The 22,049-nt window shown below is 49.4% G+C and overlaps 1 protein-coding gene across 1 annotated transcript in view; it reads left to right on the plus strand.

Annotated features, from left to right (window-relative positions):
• Positions 1–16,530, plus strand: part of LOC117404514 (neuronal tyrosine-phosphorylated phosphoinositide-3-kinase adapter 1) — a 23,467-nt gene extending 6,937 nt beyond the window's left edge. Inside the window, exons 2-7 of the mRNA XM_059014473.1 lie at positions 2,041–2,307; positions 10,334–10,632; positions 11,125–12,471; positions 14,399–14,581; positions 15,291–15,391; positions 16,171–16,530. Coding sequence (XP_058870456.1) covers positions 2,114–2,307; positions 10,334–10,632; positions 11,125–12,471; positions 14,399–14,581; positions 15,291–15,391; positions 16,171–16,530 — 2,484 coding nt within the window. The 5' untranslated portion in view covers positions 2,041–2,113. The remainder of the gene's footprint in view (positions 1–2,040; positions 2,308–10,333; positions 10,633–11,124; positions 12,472–14,398; positions 14,582–15,290; positions 15,392–16,170) is intronic.
• The last annotated feature ends 5,519 nt before the right edge of the window (positions 16,531–22,049 follow it).

The raw sequence follows: 22,049 nt of genomic DNA on the forward strand, positions 1-22,049 counted from the left end.
TTTTGCATTACTTAGAATTTTAGGATTGAGGCATAATAAATAATAATATATTATTTAATATATATGAACATCATTTTGATCTTTTATTATTTAACATGTGCACTGGACGATGCTAAACTTTTGTCCAGAGCTGTGTGCATATACAGTGCAGCTGGATTTGATGCGATTTGTAAATTGCATTGGTAGGGTGGCGGCTATGCAGGTTTTAAGACTGACTTAGCAGGGAATTACACAATGTTATCATCTTATAAAATACCAGCTGTCAGTATGATGCAGGGGGTGTGGTTTGGTGCATCTGGGTTAAAACTAAACCCGCTGCAGTCTTCCTCGTTCCATTGATGTGACAGCACGAAACAGAATTGATGATGATGATGGTTATTAGTAGTGTTCATTATTATTGAGATTTTATCAGTAATAATTCTAGCCCCATGGTTAGCGCTGTTTGAAATGGGGGAGGGGTTGGTGGGGGGCAGTAATAATTCTAGCCCCATGGTTAGCGCTGTTTGAAATGGGGGAGGGGTTGGGGTTGGGGGGGTCAGTAATAATTCTAGCCCCATGGTTAGCACTGTTTGAAATGGGGGAGGGGTTGGGGTTGGGGGGGTCAGTAATAATTCTAGCCCCATGGTTAGCGCTGTTTGAAATGGGGGAGGGGTTGGGGGGGGGCAGTAATAATTCTAGCCCCATGGTTAGCGCTGTTTGAAATGGGGGAGGGGTTGGGGTTGGGGGGGTCAGTAATAATTCTAGCCCCATGGTTAGCGCTGTTTGAAATGGGGGAGGGGTTGGGGTTGGGGGGGTCAGTAATAATTCTAGCCCCATGGTTAGCGCTGCTTGTTTTCCCCGGGGGGCTGGGCTCAGTGTCAGACAGGCTCCTCTCTGATTCCCTGATTCACACATTCACATTCCCCGCCCCTCCTCCCAGCCCTCGCCACTGTTATTAATTCATGCAGGCTAATGGCACACCAGAGAGGAGGGGGGGTGTTGAGTACTGATAGCTGCTGTTTTCACACATGCACACTGAAACACACACAGACACACACGCACACTGACAGAGACATACACACACACACAGACGCACTGAAACACACACACATACACACACACACTGACAGAGACACACACACACAGACACACACACACACACACTGACAGAGACACACACACACAGACACACACACACACACTGACAGAGACACACACACACACACACATACACACACACTGACAGAGACACACACACACACACACAGACGCACTGAAACACACACACATACACACACACACTGACAGAGACACACACACACAGACACACACACACACACTGACAGAGACACACACACACACACACATACACACACACTGACAGAGACACACACACACACACACAGACGCACTGAAACACACACACATACACACACACACTGACAGAGACACACACACACAGACACACACACACACACACACACTGACAGAGACACACACACACACAGACGCACTGAAACACACACACATACACACACACACTGACAGAGACACACACACACAGACACACACACACTGACAGAGACACACACACACACACACATACACACACACTGACAGAGACACACACACACACACACAGACGCACTGAAACACACACACATACACACACACACTGACAGAGACACACACACACAGACACACACACACACACACACACACTGACAGAGACACACACACACACACACATACACACACACTGACAGAGACACACACACAGACAGATACACACACACACACACATACACACACTGACAGACACACACACACACAGACACACTGAAACACACAGACACACAAACACAGACACACACACACACAACACTGAAACACACACAGGTACACACACACAGACAGACAGACACACAGATACACAGATGCAGACGCAGACACACACAAGGGTTAGAAACCATACGTTCAAGGCCTAACTGTATATATAGTGAGTGGATGTGCATTGAGTGTGAAAGAAAACTGAAACTCTTTCTTGTCTCTTGCCTGCAGGAGCCTGAAGAGGGCACTAGTGGCCCCTTTTCCCGGCCCCGCCTCCCTCTCCTGATTGGCCGGGCCCTGGAAGATGAGCGCTGGCCCCGCCCAGGATGTGGCTATCGAGCGTTTCCTGCAGGACATCGAAGAGAGGGGCGGGCGCGTGCACAGGGGGCTGAGCTCCGGGGCGGAGAGGAAGCGACGCGGGGAGATGAACCTGCTCTACCGCAAGACGCGGCTGGACTGGAGGAACCGCGAGCCGGACAGCACCGAGCACAAGAAGAGGTGAGGAGGGCCTCAGGGGCCCATCAAGGGTCACTCGGGGGCCACTCGGGGGCCAGCCCACACTTGCTAGCAACGCTTAGTGATACACTGCTGTTACACGGATTCTCTCCTCTCCCCTCCCCCCCCTCTCCTATCCTCTCCTTCCTCTCCTCCTCCCCTCCCCCTCCCCTCCTCTGCTTCTCCCCCTCTCATCCACCCCCTTCCCCTTCCCTCCCCACCCCTCCGCCCTCTCTCCTCTCCCCTCCCCTCTCCTCCCCTCCTTCCTCTCCTCCTCTCCTCCCCCTCCCCTCTGCTTCTCCCCCTCCCCTCCACCCCCTCCCTCCTCCCTCCTCTCCTCTCCCCTCCCCTCTCCTCTCCTCTCCTCTCCTCTCCCCTCCCCCTCTCCTCTCCTCCATTCTCTCCTCTCCCCTCCCCTCTCCTCCCCTCCTTCCTCTCCTCTCCTCTCCCGTCCCCTTCCCTTCTCCTCTCCCCTCCCCTCCCCTCCCTGCTCCCTCCTCCTCCTCAGCGGCCCTGATTGATCTGTTTTGCTCCAGCCAGGCCGTGTCTCAATGGATTAGCAGAGCCCTGCGCTGCATTGATGAGAAATGATCGAGCTACACAGGAAACATCTCCACAGGGGAACAAGCAGGAACCAAACACAAACACTGCTGGAGAGGAGAGGCACATTCATGCAGATACTCTCATGCATTCTTCAGCACTACTCATAAAGTATCACTGAATAGCAATATCAGAATCTTAATATGAGACATTATTATTATTATTATTATTATTATTATTATTATTATTATTATTATTATTATTATTATTATTATTATAGTATCTGAGATTTGATCGTCAATCATTACTTATTTCAAGGTTAGAAACTCACACTAGCCCTGCTGCTGCTGCACCCAGTATTGGCTCCTGATCATTTCAATATTAATAATAATAACAGACTTCATTGAGGGGAGCTCTGAACCCCAGGACTGGGTGCAGCAGCAGCAGCAGCAGCAGGGCTAGTGTGAGTTTGTAACCCTGCTCAAACTCCTGGCTCCTGATCATTTCAATATTAATAATAATAACAGACTTCATTGAGGGGAGCTCTGAACCCCAGGACTGGGTGCAGCAGCAGCAGCAGCAGCAGCAGGGCTAGTGTGAGTTTGTAACCCTGCTCAAACTCCTGGCTCCTGATCATTTCAATATTAATAATAATAACAGACTTCATTGAGGGGAGCTCTGAACCCCAGGACTGGGTGCAGCAGCAGCAGCAGCAGCAGGGCTAGTGTGAGTTTGTAACCCTGCTCAAACTCCTGGCTCCTGATCATTTCAATATTAATAATAATAACAGACTTCATTGAGGGGAGCTCTGAACCCCAGGACTGGGTGCAGCAGCAGCAGCAGGGCTAGTGTGAGTTTGTAACCCTGCTCAAACTCCTGGCTCCTGATCATTTCAATATTAGACTTCATTGAAGGGAGCTCTGAACCCCAGGACCGGGTGCAGGGTTAGTTTCAAACCATGCTATGCTGTGTATTATAGTTATATGAAAGGTAAAAGGGAGCTGGCCTATATTTGACTGCCCAACATGTCCTGCTTGTGTCTGAGCGTATTAGCAGTAAGAATTGTGACGCACGCTGTACGCCCACTAATACACACTCAGATAATCCAAAATATTAAACCACCCACTCACTGGCCCCAGCATTTCATCCAAGCAGTTTTAAATGTCCCTTGACTTGCTTTTTTTTGTTACATTTCCCTGCTCCTTGTTTGCAGTGGTTCTGTGGCTAAATCCATACAGAGTTGTTCTCTGTTGTCTCTGACTCTGCCTGTACCCGGCTTTGAGCTGCTTTGAGCTTGTCTGGAGAACCCTAAACGCCGGGCATCTGTCTCATTTTATGCAAGCTGTGTGGCTTTTCTCTCTGCTAGCCCTACCTACTCTCTCTGCATGTGTATACAGACCATTTGAGAAGGGAATAGCTAGCATCTGTGATCCCATTCTACCAGCCTGTCTGTCCGTCTGTCTGTCTGTCTGTCTGTCTGTCTGTCTGTCTGTCTGATTGTTTGTCTGCATTGCCATTGTAGTGCCCCTGTCTGTCTGTCTGTCTGCATTGCCATTGTAGTGCCACTGTCTGTCTGTCTGTCTGTCTGTCTGTCTGCATTGTCATTGTAGTGCCCCTGTCTGTCTGTCTGTCTGTCTGTCTGCATTGCCATTGTAGTGCCACTGTCTGTCTGTCTGTCTGTCTGTCTGTCTGTCTGTCTGTCTGCATTGCCATTGTAGTGCCCCTGTCTGTCTGTCTGTCTGTCTGCATTGCCATTGTAGTGCCACTGTCTGTCTGTCTGTCTGTCTGTCTGTCTGTCTGTCTGTCTGTCTGTCTGTCTGCATTGTCATTGTAGTGCCCCTGTCTGTCTGTCTGTCTGTCTGCATTGCCACTGTAGTGCCTCTGTCTGTCTGTCTGTCTGTCTGTCTGCATTGCCATTGTAGTGCCACTGTCTGTCTGTCTGTCTGTCTATCTGTCTGTCTGTCTGTCTGTCTGCATTGCCATTGTAGTGCCACTGTCTGTCTGTCTGTCTGTCTGTCTGTCTATCTGTCTGTCTGTCTGTCTGTCTGTCTGCATTGTCATTGTAGTGCCCCTGTCTGTCTGTCTGTCTGTCTGCATTGCCACTGTAGTGCCTCTGTCTGTCTGTCTGTTTGTCTGTCTGCATTGCCATTGTAGTGCCCCTGTCTGTCTGTCTGTCTGCATTGCCACTGTAGTGCCTCTGTCTGTCTGTCTGTCTGTCTGTCTGCATTGCCATTGTAGTGCCACTGTCTGTCTGTCTGTCTGTCTATCTGTCTGTCTGTCTGTCTGTCTGCATTGTCATTGTAGTGCCCCTGTCTGTCTGTCTGTCTGTCTGTCTGCATTGCCATTGTAGTGCCCCTGTCTGTCTGTATTTAAAGATAATGTGGGAAGGGTATAGTTAGCACACTGTGGTCCCATTCTACCAGCCTCACCCCATCGTGCTGCCCTGTACTTGTGCTAACATCGCCTCTCAGTATAATACAGGACCATTACTGCTCTGTAGCTCCAGCATGTATCCTCTTACTGTATAAAGCCCTGCATTATAGCTGAATGACCCATCACTGCTGTTTGCCAAATCTGCATTACCATTGCAGTGCCACTGTCTGCCTATCTGTCTCTATCCCAGTGCTTTACTGATCCTCGCTGGGATTTGCAATGCTTTCACTGTGCTGTATGACAACTGGCTATGGTTTTAATATGGGACACTTGTATATAGGGCAGTGCCTTCCCTTCCCTTCCCTCTCTCTCTCTCTCTCTCTCTCTCTCTCTCTCTCTCTCTCTCTCTCTCTCTCTCTCTCTTTCAGACAGCTAGCACAGGGAAGCAGGATCGTGTTTGTTTGTCTTTTCCCAGTGGAAATAAAATGTAATTCGTCCTTGAGAGGCTGTCTGTCTGAGGAGGGGAGGAGGGGAGGAGGCAGAGAGACCCCTATAGAAGATGGGCAGTGTTGGTCGTTTTTTGTTTTTTTTTCAACATGTTTTAAAAGAAGGTTGCAAATACAGTCAGGCAGATAGACAGTGGTTCTGTGCCCAGATGCAAACTGACCAGTGGTAGCCTACATCTTCCATATGCCTGCAGTGTCATTGTAGTGCCACTGAAGATCATTGAGGAAGGGTGGAGTTAGCACACTGTGGTCCCGTTCTACCAATGGCAGCCTCATCCCATTGTATCAGCCCTATACTTGTGCTACCATCGCTCCTCATTATAATACAGAACCATTATTGCATTGCCATTGAAGATCATTGAGGGTATAGTTAGCACACTGTGGTCCCGTTCTACCAATGGCAGCCTCATCCCATTGTATCAGCCCTATACTTGTGCTACCATCGCTCCTCATTATAATACAGAACCATTATTGCATTGCCATTGAAGATCATTGAGGGTATAGTTAGCACACTGTGGTCCCATTCTACCAATGGCAGCCTCATCCCATTGTATCAGCCCTATACTTGTGCTACCATCGCCCCTCAGTATAATACAGAACCATTATTGCATTGCCATTGAAGATCATTGAGGGTATAGTTAGCACACTGTGGTCCCATTCTACCAATGGCATCCCATTGTATCAGCCCTATACTTGTGCTACCATCGCCCCTCAGTATTATTATTATTATTATTTATTTCTTAGCAGACTGTTAAGAAATTGTTAGAAGATACACATTATTTTTACATACAATTACATTATTTTGTTACACATTATTTTTACATACACTTGCCCATTTATACAGTTGGGTTTTTACTGGAGCAATCTAGGTAAAGTACCTAGAGAGTAAGAGTACAGCAGCACTGTTCCCAACCTGGGATTGAACCCACGACCCTACGGTCAAGAGTCCAGAGCCCTAACCACTACTCCACACTGCTGCCCATTATTGATTTGCCATTGAAGATCATTGAGGGTATAGTTAGCACACTGTGGTCCCATTCTACCAATGGCATCCCATTGTATCAGCCCTATACTTGTGCTACCATCGCCCCTCAGTATAATACAGAACCATTATTGCATTGCCATTGAAGATCATTGAGGGTATAGTTAGCACACTGTGGTCCCATTCTACCAATGGCATCCCATTGTATCAGCCCTATACTTGTGCTACCATCGCTCCTCATTATAATACAGAACCATTATTGCATTGTCATTGAAGATCATTTAGGGTATAGTTAGCACACTGTGGTCCCGTTCTACCAATGGCATCCCATTGTATCAGCCCTATACTTGTGCTACCATCGCCCCTTATTATAATAATACAGAATATAAAATAGTTAGTTGGGTATGGGTGCAGAAACGCATAATAATAATAATAATAATAATAATAATAATAATAATAATAATAATAATAATAATAATAATATAAAAAACGATATTAAAAACAATCACAGTAAAATAAAAGAATGAATGAAATAGATAGATAGATATTTTTTAATTATATTAAATAATTAAATAACACGGTTTTAATAAACATACACACACACAGCCCCGGTAACCATGGAGACGGCTAGGACGCTAGCCAAGGCCCTTCGCCGCCTCCGTGCGAGCAAACGGCACAGAGAGAGAGATTAAAGAGAGAATAGAGAGAAAGAGAGAGAAAAAAAAACAGCCGCTTCAAATAAATAAATATTTAAGTGAATGAATGGATATTTGTTCTATGAATACAAATGAATACTACGACAGCGGGGAGGAGAGACACAGATAAAGGCACAGGCAGCGTATGTACGTTGCGTTGGTTTGTATGCATTTAGTCGAATACCATTTTGAAATCTTTCAAATATATATATATACATTTGATGGATTTGAAAGCTACAGCACATTTATTTAACAGTATAGTTTATTGTAATATATTCCATTCACGTCTCTGTCAAATGCGGTTTAGCGTTTTTTTTACGTCAGTTAACTAATCTCACAAGAAAACAACGTCACGTCTGAAAATCTATACACCGCATAATTACTGGTTTCCTATCGCCTCAGAATAAAAAATGAATTATCATAATATGACTGTCCATGTTTTTTTTTCTTCTTTTTAATCGTTTAAAGTGCTTCAGCCGCCTCTGTTTAGCGACGCAGTATAACTAGTCTTTATAATAATGACTGGATATAATTGAAGTGTGTGTGTGTGTGTGTGTGTTCGTTGGGGTGGTAAGAGTGTGTGTTGGGGTGATAAGACAGTGTGTGTGTTTTTGTGTGTGTTGGGGTGATAAGACAGTGTGTATGTGTGTATGTGCGTTGGGGTGGTAACAGTGTGTTGGGGTGATAAGACAGTGTGTGTATCTTTTTGTGTGTGTATGTGGGGTTGTTAAGACAGTGTGTGTGTGTGTGTATGCGTTGGGGTGGTAAGAGTGTGTTGGGGTGATAAGACAGTGTGTGTGTTGGGGTAGTAAGAGTGTGTGTGTTTGTGCGAGTGTGTGTGTGTGAGTGAGTGTATGTGTGTGTGTATGTGTGTGTATGAGTGTGTGTGTGTACGTGCGTGTGTGTGTATGTGCGTGTGTGTGTAAGTGTGTGTATGTGCGTGTGTGTGTGTGAGTGAGTGTATGTGTGTGTGTGTATGAGTGTGTGTGTGTACGTGCGTGTGTGTGAGAGTGTGTTTGTGTGTGTGTGTCTCAGTGTGTGTGTGTGGTGTGTGTGTGTGTGAGAGAGAGTGTGTGTGTGTGTGTGTGTGTCTCTGTGTGTGTGTGTGTGTTTTAAGAGGTACCTCTGCATTACATTAGAAGCACGTCTCCCGTAGCGACAACCCAATATTACGCCTAATTATATTAATTAGATTATTAGAGTCTCTATCTTAAACAGGATCTGCTCTAATTGCCGCTCTGGAGGCTGCTGTGCTAGTCTGGTTTGTAGTCCATGTCAGTTTCTCCTCCTACTGCTCATGGTTGCAGGCTAGCTCTCTATTGATCTTCAGGGGAAAGAGAGACAGAAGAGAGAGAGAGAGAGAGAGAGAGCGAGAGAGAAAGAGAAACGCTTACACACGCAGAAACGCAGTTAAAGGACTCGCGCACGCACACAGAGACAGTGGTGGCCGCGTTAAGCTCCACTCCCTCTGAGCAGCTCAGAGCTGCACAGATTTCACTGGTGATCAGTGAGCAGAAAAATTATCTGAGTTACTTTCAATGCACCCAGTCTTAAGACACACATATGCTCACACTCTGACACACACACACACACACACGCACACACTCTGACGCACGCACGCACACACACACACACACACACACAGACACTATAGACCCAAACACAAACACAGCTGTGTTTGTTTACAAGTTCTTTACATATTGACTCCCCTAAAGGTTTCCTAGTCTAATAAAAAAGGTATCACATCTCCTTCTGTTTGTCTAGTACTGCAACAGCAAGGTCGGGGCTAAAGTAAATACTTTTGTTTTAATTAAGTAAAAAAAAAAAAAAAAAACTTCATTGTGTTAAAAAAAAAAAAAAAATGGAGCAAAATATCACCCTCAACACATCCTCTTCTTGTGCGATGGAGTGTGATGAATCTAACTGGTGCAGCAATGGGCAGGTTCGCTCCCAGCTTGGCTCGCCTCTGCATTAATTCTCGCCCCGCACCCCCACGGCAGTATCTGTGTGAGTCGACACCTCGTGTGTGTGATCACGCTGTCTGCTAAACCTGCATCCTGTGTTGATTTAGACACAATGCTGTTTCAATCCTTCCTGTTTCTCCCTTCTCTCTCCCTGCAGCTCCAGTAAGCCTGTCTCTTTCCCCACACTCCCCTCTTCTCTCACTTTTCTAGCCCTTCTCTCCTCTGTCTCTCAGCGCCAGTAAGGATGTCTCTCTCTCTCTCCCTCTCCCTCTCCTCCTCTCCTTCTCCCTCTCCCTCTCTCTCTCTCCCTCTCCCCCTCTCCCTCTCCCTCTACCTCTCTCTCCCTCTCCCTCTCCCTCTCTCCCTTTCCCCCTCTCCTTCTCCCTCTCCCTTGCTCTCTCTCTCTCTCCCTCTCTCTCTCACTCTCCCTCTCCCCCTCTCCCTCTCCCTCTCCCTCTCTCTCTCCCTCTCCCTCTCCCTCTCCCTCTCCCTCTCTCCCTCTCCCCCTCTCCTTCTCCCTCTCCCCCTCTCTCTCTCCCTCTCTCCCTCTCCCCCTCTCCCTCTCCCTCTCTCCCTTTCCCCCTCTCCTTCGCCCTCTCCCTTGCTCTCTCTCTCTCTCTCTCTCTCTCTCTCTCTCTCTCTCTCTCTCTCTCTCTCTCTCTCTCTCTCTCTCTCTGTCTCCTCTCACATGTTCCAGTTCAAGTTGAACACAGGCAGTGAAATAAACAGAATGGTATTTGTGTGTCTCTGGACCTGTGGCCGGACGTTGCAAACTCTGCAGATATTTCTGCTCCCTCTCTCCTCTCCCCCAGTAAGATCTCCTCTTGGCGCAGAAAGCCCTCTATTCTGTCTGCCAGCCTGCAGGAGGAGGAGCTGGCTGTCCACTGGGGACAGAGTGGCTCCTCTCTCTCTCTCTCTCAATCACTTTCTCCTCTCTCATCCCTTTCTCCCCTCTCTCTTTCCCTGCAGCTCCAGTAAGGACGTTTCCTCGGCGACGGTGGGGAAGGTACGGGACCTGGCCTCGTTCCGGAGGCACTTCCGGATGGGCTTCCTGACGATGCCGGCGTCCCAGGAGCACGCGTCCCTGCCCTGCGCCAGCAGCCTGGCACCGCGCTCGCTGTCCTGCCACTCGGTGGGCAGCGGGGGTTCGGAGCCCCCCCCGAGCGCCAGGAGACCCCCGGCCAAGCCCAAGCGCCACCCCAGCACCCGGCTCAGCACGGCCAGCGACCCGCGGTGCAGCGAGGAGGCGGGCGGGGAGAAGCAGCCAGGTGAGGGTCCGGCGTGCAGGGTGCTGTGGCATCTCTTCAGGGTTCTAGGTCACCACACTAGGGTTCAAGGCAGTCTAGGTTATTAGTTAATGGTTCTAGGGTCTCGCTTCGTGGGTTCTAGGTCAAGGTGCAGTGGGTTCTAGGTTACTGGGTGACCATTGCTTTAGTATTGCTGAGCCACTCTGACCTCGATTCTATATATGAGGCTCGGTGGTCTAGTGGTTAAAGAAAACGGCTGTTACAAGGAGGTTCAAATCCCGGCTCAGCCACTGACTCCCTGTGTGTGACCCTGAGCAAGTCACTGAACCTCCTTGTGCTCCGTCCTTCGGATGAGACATCAAACAAACGAGCTCCTATTGGAAGTGACTCTGCAGCAGCAGTTGTTGATGATGCAGAGTTCACCCCCCTAGTCTCTGGAAGTCGCTTTGGATAAAAGCTAAATTAATAATAATGATAATATATTATATATTTCTTTCTTCATTTCCCTTGCAGCTCTGAAGAAGTCTGATTCCGGGGAGCAGCATGGGAGGAAGGCACCCCCAGCGAAGCCCAAGCGGAGCCCCAACACCCAGCTCACGGTGTCCTTCGACGACACAGGGCACCCCAACACCCACCCCGGCGGAGGCAGGACCCCCCACCCTCGCTACACCCCCACAGAGCCCCCACAGCACCCCCAAACTCCGACCCCAGCCCAGCCCAGCCAAGACGAGCCGGTCTACATAGAGATGGTGGGGGACGTCTACAGGGAGCCCCAGAACCCCGCGGGGACCCCCGATTCGGACTCCGACCAGAGCGAGGCCATCTACGAGGAGATGAAGTACCCCCTTTTGGAGGACGCCTCGGGGATCCCCAAAACTAGAGACTGTAAAAATTCCGCCAATCCCTCCCTGATCCTCCCGCCACCGCCCTCCCAAAACCCCGCGAAGGGCGGCAAGCCGAAACGGGACGGGACCCCAAACCCGGCCGTCTCCCCAAACCCTCCGTGCGCCCGGACGGCCACCCCCTTTTCGTTCTCCAAGAACTGCGAGATCCCGCCCCCTTTCCCCAACCTCCTTCAGCACAGACACCCCCTGCTGGCCTTCCCCCAGCCGGCGGCTTCGTCCAGCGGGGTCAACGTGGCCCAGAAGGGGCTCAAACTGGGGACGGTCAGCGTCCAGACTGGCCAGTCCAAACTCCCAGTCCCCCAGAACAGCAACCCACCACCGTCCGCCAGTCAGGCTGAGCCCGGTCACGCACAGAGAGGAGGACCAGCAGGAGGAGAGAGCTCTAAAGACCTCTTACTGCTGCCCTCAGGCAGGGCACGCAGCCACTCCACCCCTCTCCCCCCTCCTCCCAACCCCTCCGGACACCCTCAGAAAACCGAGAAGGAGCTGCCCAGCTCCCACAGCATGAAACTGGGCCAATCCATGCTGCCTGTCCCCCAGCAGCAACCAGCCGCGGGCAAAGACAAGGTCCCAAAGCCAGAGAAAACTGACTCCTTCCCGCCTCGCTCTGCCACCCCCTCATCCCGGCACCTGTTTTCCTACCGCAGCTCCACCCCCCTGCCGGACCACTGCATGGTGTGGACCTACCCCTCCGCGGGGCTGCAGAGACCCCCAGCCTACGAGAGCCTGAGGGGGTCGTCTGGACCAGCTTTGCCCAAAAGCAGCTCCACTTTCCCAGCCCCTCTCCCGCACACCAAAGGGAGTCTCGGAAGTGTCCGTCAACAGCCCCCCTCTAGTCTCCCCGTCGCGGGGGTGGGAGGTGACCCCAAAGGGGTTTCCAGCCCGGTCGATGAAGGACAGCACTGGCCGTTGCAGAGGAGGATGTCTAGCAGCAGAAGTCATAAGGAAGCGGACAGTAAGTGGCAATATTAATGTTTATTATGAGTTTATTTAGCAGACGCCTTTATCCAAGGAGACTTACAGAGACTAGGGTGTGTGAACTATGCATCAGCTGCAGAGTCACTTACAATTACGTCTCACCCGAAAGACGGAGCACAAGGAGGTTAAGTGACTTGCTCAGGGTCACACAATGAGTCAGTGTGCTGAGGTGGGATTTGAACTGGGGACCTCCTGGTTACAAGCCCTTTTCTTTAACCACTGGACCACACAGCCTCCTAATGGTTAGCATTAGTTTATTTGGCGGACGCCTTTATTACTGCTGATGCCTTTAAGAAGCATTTAAAGCGGCAGGTATTAAATGCATCCGTTCATTAATGCGATGATTTCAGAGCTAGAAAAGCGGTCCTTCCCTCACTTTTACAACGGAGTACCAATCAACGGCATTTAACTTCCGCAGTTAAAAGCCGATTGGAAGCGAATTCTCCTCTCATTTTTACTGACGTGCCGTTTTACTGGTGTGCAGGGGGAGTCACACAGTCAGGGGAGCGCAGGGGTCCCCGAGGGTCTCCCCTGGTAAAGGCACGGCCACGTGGTGCGCAGGGGGGAGACACACAGTCAGCGGAGCGCAGGGGTCCCCGAGGGTCTCCCCTGGTAAAGGCACGGCCGCGTGGTGTGCAGGGGGGAGTCACGCAGTCAGGGGAGCGCAGGGGTCCCCGAGGGTCTCCCCTGGTAAAGGCACGGCCGCGTGGTGTGCAGGGAGGAGTCACGCAGTCAGGGGGGCGCAGGGGTCCCCGAGGGTCTCCCCTGGTAAAGGCACGGCCGCGTGGTGCGCAGGGGGGAGTCACGCAGTCAGGGGAGCGCAGGGGTCCCCGAGGGTCTCCCCTGGTAAAGGCACGGCCGCGTGGTGTGCAGGGGGGAGTCACACAGTCAGGGGAGCGCAGGGGTCCCCGAGGGTCTCCCCTGGTAAAGGCACGGCCGCGTGGTGTGCAGGGGGGAGTCACACAGTCAGGGGAGCGCAGGGGTCCCCGAGGGTCTCCCCTGGTAAAGGCACGGCCGCGTGGTGTGCAGGGGGGGGGAGTCACACAGTCAGGGGAGCGCAGGGGTCCCCGAGGGTCTCCCCTGGTAAAGGCACGGCCGCGTGGTGTGCAGGGGGGGGGAGTCACACAGTCAGGGGAGCGCAGGGGTCCCCGAGGGTCTCCCCTGGTAAAGGCACGGCCGCGTGGTGTGCAGGGGGGAGTCACACAGTCAGGGGAGCGCAGGGGTCCCCGAGGGTCTCCCCTGGTAAAGGCACGGCCGCGTGGTGTGCAGGGAGGAGTCACGCAGTCAGGGAGGCGCAGGGGTCCCCGAGGGTCTCCCCTGGTAAAGGCACGGCCACGTGGTGTGCAGGGAGGAGTCACACAGTCAGGGGAGCGCAGGGGTCCCCGAGGGTCTCCCCTGGTAAAGGCACGGCCGCGTGGTGTGCAGGGGGGAGTCACACAGTCAGGGGAGCGCAGGGGTCCCCGAGGGTCTCCCCTGGTAAAGGCACGGCCGCGTGGTGTGCAGGGGGGGGGAGTCACACAGTCAGGGGAGCGCAGGGGTCCCCGAGGGTCTCCCCTGGTAAAGGCACGGCCACGTGGTGTGCAGGGAGGAGTCACACAGTCAGGGGAGCGCAGGGGTCCCCGAGGGTCTCCCCTGGTAAAGGCACGGCCGCGTGGTGTGCAGGGGGGAGACACACAGTCAGGGGAGCGCAGGTTCCTGGCTGTGTCGATCTTCACTGGGGATTCCACAGGGATCATTAGCTCTAGCGCTGGGTCAGGTAGGGACTGTTTCTCCTCACCCCTTCGACACACAGAAAGCTTCTTTCAGTGTTTCTGCATTCAGCGCTGCTGAGCGCTCAGTAGCTGTGGGGGGATCTCTGATCGCTTCTGTGCTTCCTCTCCCCACCGCCCTGCGGTTCCCTCCAGAGCCAGCGGAGGACGCTAGAGCGTGGAACGGCAGCGGAGACGCCCCCAAGGAGGAGAAAGGGCTCGGCCAATCAGGGATCCCCGTGCGGAGTCAGGCTGTGGAGGTGGGCTCAGTTAAGGGGGTACGAAGGTCCGCACTACCCCAGCCCTGTCAGACATTTCCTGCCTGCCATCGAAATGGAGGTAAGCATGGCCAGGACAGCTGTTATAAGAGTTTCCAACAGTAAAAATCAAAGTGTAATCAAGTGCTGAGAGGTATGGTAAAGCATAGGGAAGCATTGTAAAGCACAGAGAGGTCTGGTAAAGCATAGGGAAGCATTGTAAAGCACAGAGAGGTCTGGTAAAGCATAGGGAAGCATTGTAAAGCACAGAGAGGTCTGGTAAAGCATAGGGAAGCATTGTAAAGCACAGAGAGGTCTGGTAAAGCATAGGGAAGCATTGTAAAGCACAGAGAGGTCTGGTAAAGCATAGGGAAGCATTGTAAAGCACAGAGAGGTCTGGTAAAGCATAGGGAAGCATTGTAAAGCACAGAGAGGTCTGGTAAAGCATAGGGAAGCATTGTAAAGCACAGAGAGGTCTGGTAAAGCATAGGGAAGCATTGTAAAGCACAGAGAGGACTGGTAAAGCATAGGGAAGCATTGTAAAGCACAGAGAGGTATGGTAAAGCATAGGGAAGCATTGTAAAGCACAGAGAGGTGTGGTAAAGCATAGAGAAGCATTGTAAAGCACAGAGTGGTCTGGTAAAGCATAGGGAAGCATTGTAAAGCACAGCGCTGGCATGGGGCAAATTTACTGGGGTAAACTTTTATAAGACTGGACACGGGTCTGTAAGATAGGATTTTTTTTTTTTGCCCACTTTCAGGTGTTATTTTTAAAAATGTTTTTTTTTTAGATTTCGCTCGCCTGGGTCGCTCGGCTTCCACCTCCGGAGTGAGACACGCCTCCACCAACGTGCAGAGACAGTGCAGCCTCCCCCGAGAGATCCTGGGACAGGTACGGGGGGGGGGCCTTATAGGAGAGTCCCGTAGCAACATAGGCAAGCATTGTAAAGCACAGAGAGGTGTGGTAAAGCATAGGGAAGCATTGTAAAGCACAGAGAGGTCTGGTAAAGCATAGGGAAGCATTGTAAAGCACAGAGAGGTGTGGTAAAGCATAGGGAAGCATTGTAAAGCACAGAGAGGTCTGGTAAAGCATAGGGAAGCATTGTAAAGCACAGAGAGGTCTGGTAAAGCATAGGGAAGCATTGTAAAGCACAGAGAGGTGTGGTAAAGCATAGGCAAGCATTGTAAAGCACAGGGAAGCATTGTAGAGCACTGAGAGGTCTGGTAAAGCACAGGGGAGCATTGTAAAGCACAGAGATAAAGCATTGTAAAGCACATATTATCAAACCATGGTAAAGTATGGGAAATGCATTGTATAACCATGGAAAAGTCTACTCTAATACAGACAGACACTGAGACACTCACTGAAGCAAAGAGAACGACACACACTGTACATAGCCACACACAGTAGGTATATTAGTACTGATACGAGGGTGCCCTCTTGTGTTATTTAATGAGATTACAAGATTACATGTATAATAAGGCCTGGCCATGTTCTGATAATAATAATAATAATAATAATAATAATAATAATAATAATAATAATAATAATAATAATAATAATAACATCTTTCCTTTTCTCTTTCCCTTCTCACCCTCCTTTTCCCCTCTAATTCTCATCCCCCTCTCCTCATCTTCCTCTCCCATTCCCCCCTCTCCCCTCCCTCCCAGTTCCAACAGAGACCAGTTCCTGCCGCCTCCCAGCAGCCCTCGAAGCAGCTCCCTGTCCTGCAGTGCCAGCCTCCCCCTAGCGGGGGCGCCCCCCAGCCTCAGCCCCAGCCCCAGCCTCAGCCCCAGCCCCAGCCCCAGCCCCAGCCCCAGCCCCAGCGCGACGGGAAGCTGCTGGAGGTGATCGAGAGGAAACGCTGCCTCTGCAAGGAGATCAAGGCTCACCGGCGTCCAGAGCGCAGCCTCTGCAAGCAGGACAGCATGCCCATCCTGCCCAGCTGGAAGAGGACCCCCGAGACACGCAAGAGCGGGACCCCGCCCTGCCGCCGGCAGCAGGCTGTGCTGTGGGACACCGCTATCTGAGAGGGGGGGGGGGGGCAGTGTCTGGGGGGGGGGACGGGGGTTTGGGATTGAGGGGATGGCTGGAGTGGAGAGGCAGCTGTGTGTCAGGGTGTCCGGTTTCGCCTCCCTCCTGCTATAGCACTGTCAATGAGGAGGAGCGAAGGGGACTTCGTGTAAACCAGGACCTGCCATAACAGTGTCAATGGGGTGTGGTATTGGGGATACCTGCCATAACAGTGTCAATAGGGTGTGGTATTGGGGGTACCTGCCATAACAGTGTCACTAGGGTGTGGTATTGGGGGTACCTGCCATAACAGTGTCAATAGGGTGTGGTATTGGGGGTACCTGCCATAACAGTGTCACTAGGGTGTGGTATTGGGGGTACCTGCCATAACAGTGTCAATAGGGTGTGGTATTGGGGGTACCTGCCATAACAGTGTCACTAGGGTGGTATTGGGGGTACCTGCCATAACAGTGTCAATAGGGTGTGGTATTGGGGGTACCTGCCATAACAGTGTCAATGGGGTGTGGTTTTGGGGGTACCTGCCATAACAGTGTCAATGGGGTGTGGTATTGGGAGTACTTGCCATAACAGTGTCAATAGGGTGTGGTATTGGGGGTACCTGCCATAACAGTGTCACTAGGGTGGTATTGGGGGTACCTGCCATAACAGTGTCAATAGGGTGTGGTATTGGGGGTACCTGCCATAACAGTGTCAGTGGGGTGTGGGATTGGGGGTACCTGCCATAACAGTGTCAACTTGGTGTGGTATTGGGGGTACCTGCCATAACAGTGTCAACTTGGTGTGGTATTGGGGGTACCTGCCATAACAGTGTCAGTGGGGTGTGGTTTAGGGGCCAGCTGACATAGCACTGTCAATAGGGCGTGGCATTGGGCAACCTGCCATAACAGTGTCAATGGGGTGTGGGTACCTGCCATAACAGTGTCAATAGGGTGACGTATTGGGCATCCTGCCAAAACACTGTCAATGGGGTTTAGCGTTGAGGGCGACCTGCCACAACAGTGTCAACAGGGTGCAGTGTGGCGGCTACCTGCTGTAACACTGTCAGGTGTGGCATTGAGCTACCTGCCATAACAATGTCAATAGGTATGCAGTGCAGGGCGGTGCACAGGTGTTTAAGACATCCTCAATGGTTTTGATTCCCCTAGTCCTCCAGTAGCACCACAGACGTGTGTTGTGAAGGCTAGATGGGTCTGGCGTGGGTGGCTAGGTCTTGTCATACATCTCTATGGTAGAGCGTTAGAAGTTAAAGGTTTTGACACAGTGTTGACGGCCAAAAGCATGAGACATCTCACACTAAAACCCTTTTTTTTTTTGGTGTCGTACCCTATCATCTATCGCATACAGACTGGAAGAGAAGCTCCTGCTTATTAAGGCTTGACCACAAAGACGCTGCTGAAGGTGAAATGACCCTCAGGAGTGCAAGCGTACCCCATTTCCTTGCAGGCAAGGCAAGCACACTGAGAACTTTCTTTCACCCCAGCCAGACGTTTGAAAACGAAAAGACATTTTTTTGTTTTCCTTTTCAAAAACTATACGCATGGCTGAGATAACGTATGGAATAATTTCTTGAGCTGCCGTCACTTTAACGGGAGGATAAGTTGAACTCAAAATAATTAGCGGTTGCTCGAAATGCCGTTTTAAATAACTGGTTTTGAGCTTGCCTGGAGAGTCCTAAAAGCCGGGCACTGACAGCGTGACCTTTCAACTCTGCCAACCCCTTCCGCCTGCTCTACGCAGACAGAGAGAGAGAGAGAGAGTGGGAGGGGCTGGCGGAGTTTCAAGGTCACATGATTTGAACAAGGAAAGGAAAGGAGACAGGATTATGGGATGTGTTTCTCTGTGTGAAGACGCGCACACCCCAGTCATTATCATCAGATGCAATAACATAAGAACATAAGAACATAAGAAAGTTTACAAACGAGAGGAGGCCCCATTCAGCCCATCTTGCTCGTTTGGTTGTTAGTAGCTTATTGATCCCAGAATCTCATCAAGCAGCTTCTTGAAGGATCCCAGGGTGTCAGCTTCAACAACATTACTGGGGAGCTGGTTCAAGACCCTCACAATTCTCTGTGTAAAAAAGTGCCTCCTATTTTCTGTTCTGAATGCCCCCTTTATCTAATTTCCATTTGTGACCCAAATGGAGATCAGATAATGGTCAGTTTCCTAAGCAGGGGTCAGTTACCTAATCTCTCGGAGGGCAGCGGACGCGCCGCAGGTGTGCGTTGATGGAGGATCCTCAGTGCTTCTCAAACGCACTCTCAAGTGCCTGTCTTACATATCTTACCTAAGCTAACCTTTGTTTCTGCTGGCTTATACTTTCTCTTTGGGTCAGCAGCGTTCTTACCAGGCCAGTCCAGTCCCCACGCCCCACTTAAAGGTATTCATTTGAATCCCTTTGTTACCCCACATGGATTTTAACTGCAAACCTATCAGAGGCTCGGTTGTCCAGCAGTTAGAGAAAGGGGTCTTGATACCAGGAGGTTCAAATCCCGGCTGAGCCTCCGACTCCCTGTGTGTGACCCTGAGCAAGTCACTGAACCTCCTTGTGCTCCGTCCTTCGGATGAGACGCAAAACAAACTGAGGTCCTTTTGGAAGTGACTCTGCAGCAGCAGCAGCAGCAGCAGTTGTTGATGATGCATAGTTCACCCCCTCTAGTCTCTGCAAGTCCTCCAGACAAGCTCAAAGCTTCTCAAAGCCGGGTGAAGGCAGATTCAGAGAACAATAAACTCAAGAACCCTGCCATAGAAAGTTAAGCATTTGTAATGACGAGAAAGCGTCAGGTTTTGTGAATTGTGTTTTAAGCTTGAGAAAATCATGATTTCTAAGACAGAAAGAAAATATATTGGTTCATGTATGATGTTTCAAGCATATGTGATGTCTAACACAACGCATCGTATTTAAAAATATCCTTCACCATATATATATATATATATCGCAAAGCCATACGTTTAAAATCTCTGACGTACCTACGAACTGATGTCGAATCGGGATTGATTGATTTATTTATCTATTTATTTATTTATTTATGTATGTATTTATAATCCCGTCTCGTATTATTTCCTGCTGTTAGCATCGCTTTATCACACTTATTTGAATGTTTTTTTGTTTTTTTTTTGTCGAGTTCAGAGTTTCGGGCGGTTGTATTTTTTAGTGCCGTGGTTCAACAGATCAGTAGCCTCCATACTTTAGTACGCACGGCTGACTCCATGGTGGAGCCGCAATGGCGTCAGTTTCCTAACCTCCCGTTTTAACACCTTGTTCAACTGACACGTTACACTACATTGAGCGAGAGCGACACCTGATGGCCAGAAATGTGTACTGCTGACAAAACCCCTTCCATTTCTGACGTGTTACAGGGCAATTACTGCAAACGAGACTCAAGATCCAGAATCAATGGGTATTGGCATTCTTTATATTTTGCTTCAAATGATTTTTTTTCATAACATTTTGTTTTATAATGACTTGGAATGAGAACTATGAGGTTATTAAAGTGTAGATGAATGTACAATATGTATTTGCTAATTGGTAAGGAGAGGAGGGCTATGCATTATTATTATTATTATTATTATTATTATTATTATTATTATTATTATTATTATTATTACTGTCATTTTAAAGAAGTCCTAACTAAGACTTCATTCAAATCCATTCTTTTAACTCTTTTTAGCACCTGCAACATTATCACTGCATTTTCTTTCCCAGTTTATTTGCATGGTTTAACTCCATTAAAACGATGCATGTCAGTCAAACCTGTACAAAGCAAGGGCTCCAGATGACATCATTCTGATTTCTAAGCCCCTCCCTCTTGTAGTGTGTACTGTGTTTGTGTGAAGGTAATAGATTGAAATGTTAAAATGTACAGCTGTTCTGAACTTAGTGCGTGAGGAAAGAGACAGGTATCTGAGACACTTCTTGCATTTGAGAAATCAAAAGTAATAATATTATTAATAATTAGAGTGGTGAGGATGATGAATATGATAATGGTAATAAATACAAAAATAAAATAAGTTTTCTTGCCTTTTTTTTTTTTTGCCAAATGGTCTGTGGCCTCTGTATAAACGATTTTGTAAAATGATTCTGTGCACTATTATTAAAAGCAAACATGATAATGTGACCCCCTGTTTTATTTTAGTTGTTTTTTATTATTTTGATTACTTGTGTGAATTGAAAAGTCCTTCTCAAAGTGTAGTAAACCACAGAGAGGAGAATGAACCAGCCCCTTCTCAAAGTGTAGTAAAACACAGAGAGGAGAATGAACCAGCCCCTTCTCAAAGTGTAGTAAAACACAGAGAAGAGAATGAACCAGCCCCCTTCTCAAAGTGTAGTAAACCACAGAGAAGAGAATGAACCAGCCCCTTCTCAAAGTGTAGTAAAACACAGAGAAGAGAATGAACCAGCCCCATCTCAAAGTGTAGTAAACCACAGAGAAGAGAATGAACCAGCCCCTTCTCAAAGTGTAGTAAACCACAGAGAAGAGAGTAACCAGCCCCTTCTCAAAGTGTAGTAAAACACAGAGAGGAGAGTGAACCAGCCCCCTTCTCAAAGTGTAGTCAAACACAGAGAAGAGAATGAACCAGCCCCTTCTCAAAGTGTAGTAAAACACAGAGAGGAGAGTGAACCAGCCCCCTTCTCAAAGTTTACTGCTTTGTAAAAGCACAATGCAGTAAATCTTAAAAGCGCATCCAAAGTGTCTTTATATTAGTAAGCAACAGCGCCGTCTAGTGCACAGCTTGCGTATTGCATGCGAAACAAAAGGATACACAGGTGACGCTGGCTCTTACTTCTAGAAAGACTGTCGATCTAGCCTAGAATAAAATGTCTACGGCGAGGAGAAGAGCAGTTCCTGGACTCACGGTCAAAGATCCCTTCAATAGACAAAACAAAATAATTAAAAATTAAGAAATAAGTATTTGTGTAATAGCAATAATAAGAAGCGATCTGAAAGACAGCAAACGTTGTAAAAAGTTAAAGTAGCCAAAAACAAGGGATTTACTATTGATTAAAAAAACACACACACGTTTTAACTCGACCAGTGCATTGTTCGGACCAAACGCGCGTGTGCTTTGACCAGTTTACCGGCTCACAGGGAGGCGGTATCCAACGCAATGTTGAAAGAAATTAATAATGAGACTCCCAGCAGGGTAGATCCAAACCAGTCCTCTATTGTACATATACTGGGAACAAGGGGAGAGGAGGGAGGGAGGTGGGGGGACGGGGGGGGGGGACGACACTGCATAATTGAAATAGAGGCTGCATAGATCGCTGCGGAGTTTGAAGGAGGGGTTAGTTCTCCCTGGTTGACACCAGAGGGCGCTGTTGCACTAGATTTCATCACTCAACGCACAGACACACTGTAATGCATTTGAGGTGGAGCCTGGAGTTTTGGACAGACGGACAGGGCATCGAATAGACAGGGAGGCAGGTAGACAGACAGATAGACAGACAGACAGACAGACAGATATTGACTGGCCAAGAAAGTCACACACGTTTTGACACACACACACACACACACAC

Source organism: Acipenser ruthenus, chromosome 48 (assembly GCF_902713425.1).
Source record: "Acipenser ruthenus chromosome 48, fAciRut3.2 maternal haplotype, whole genome shotgun sequence".
Lineage (NCBI taxonomy): Eukaryota > Metazoa > Chordata > Actinopteri > Acipenseriformes > Acipenseridae > Acipenser > Acipenser ruthenus.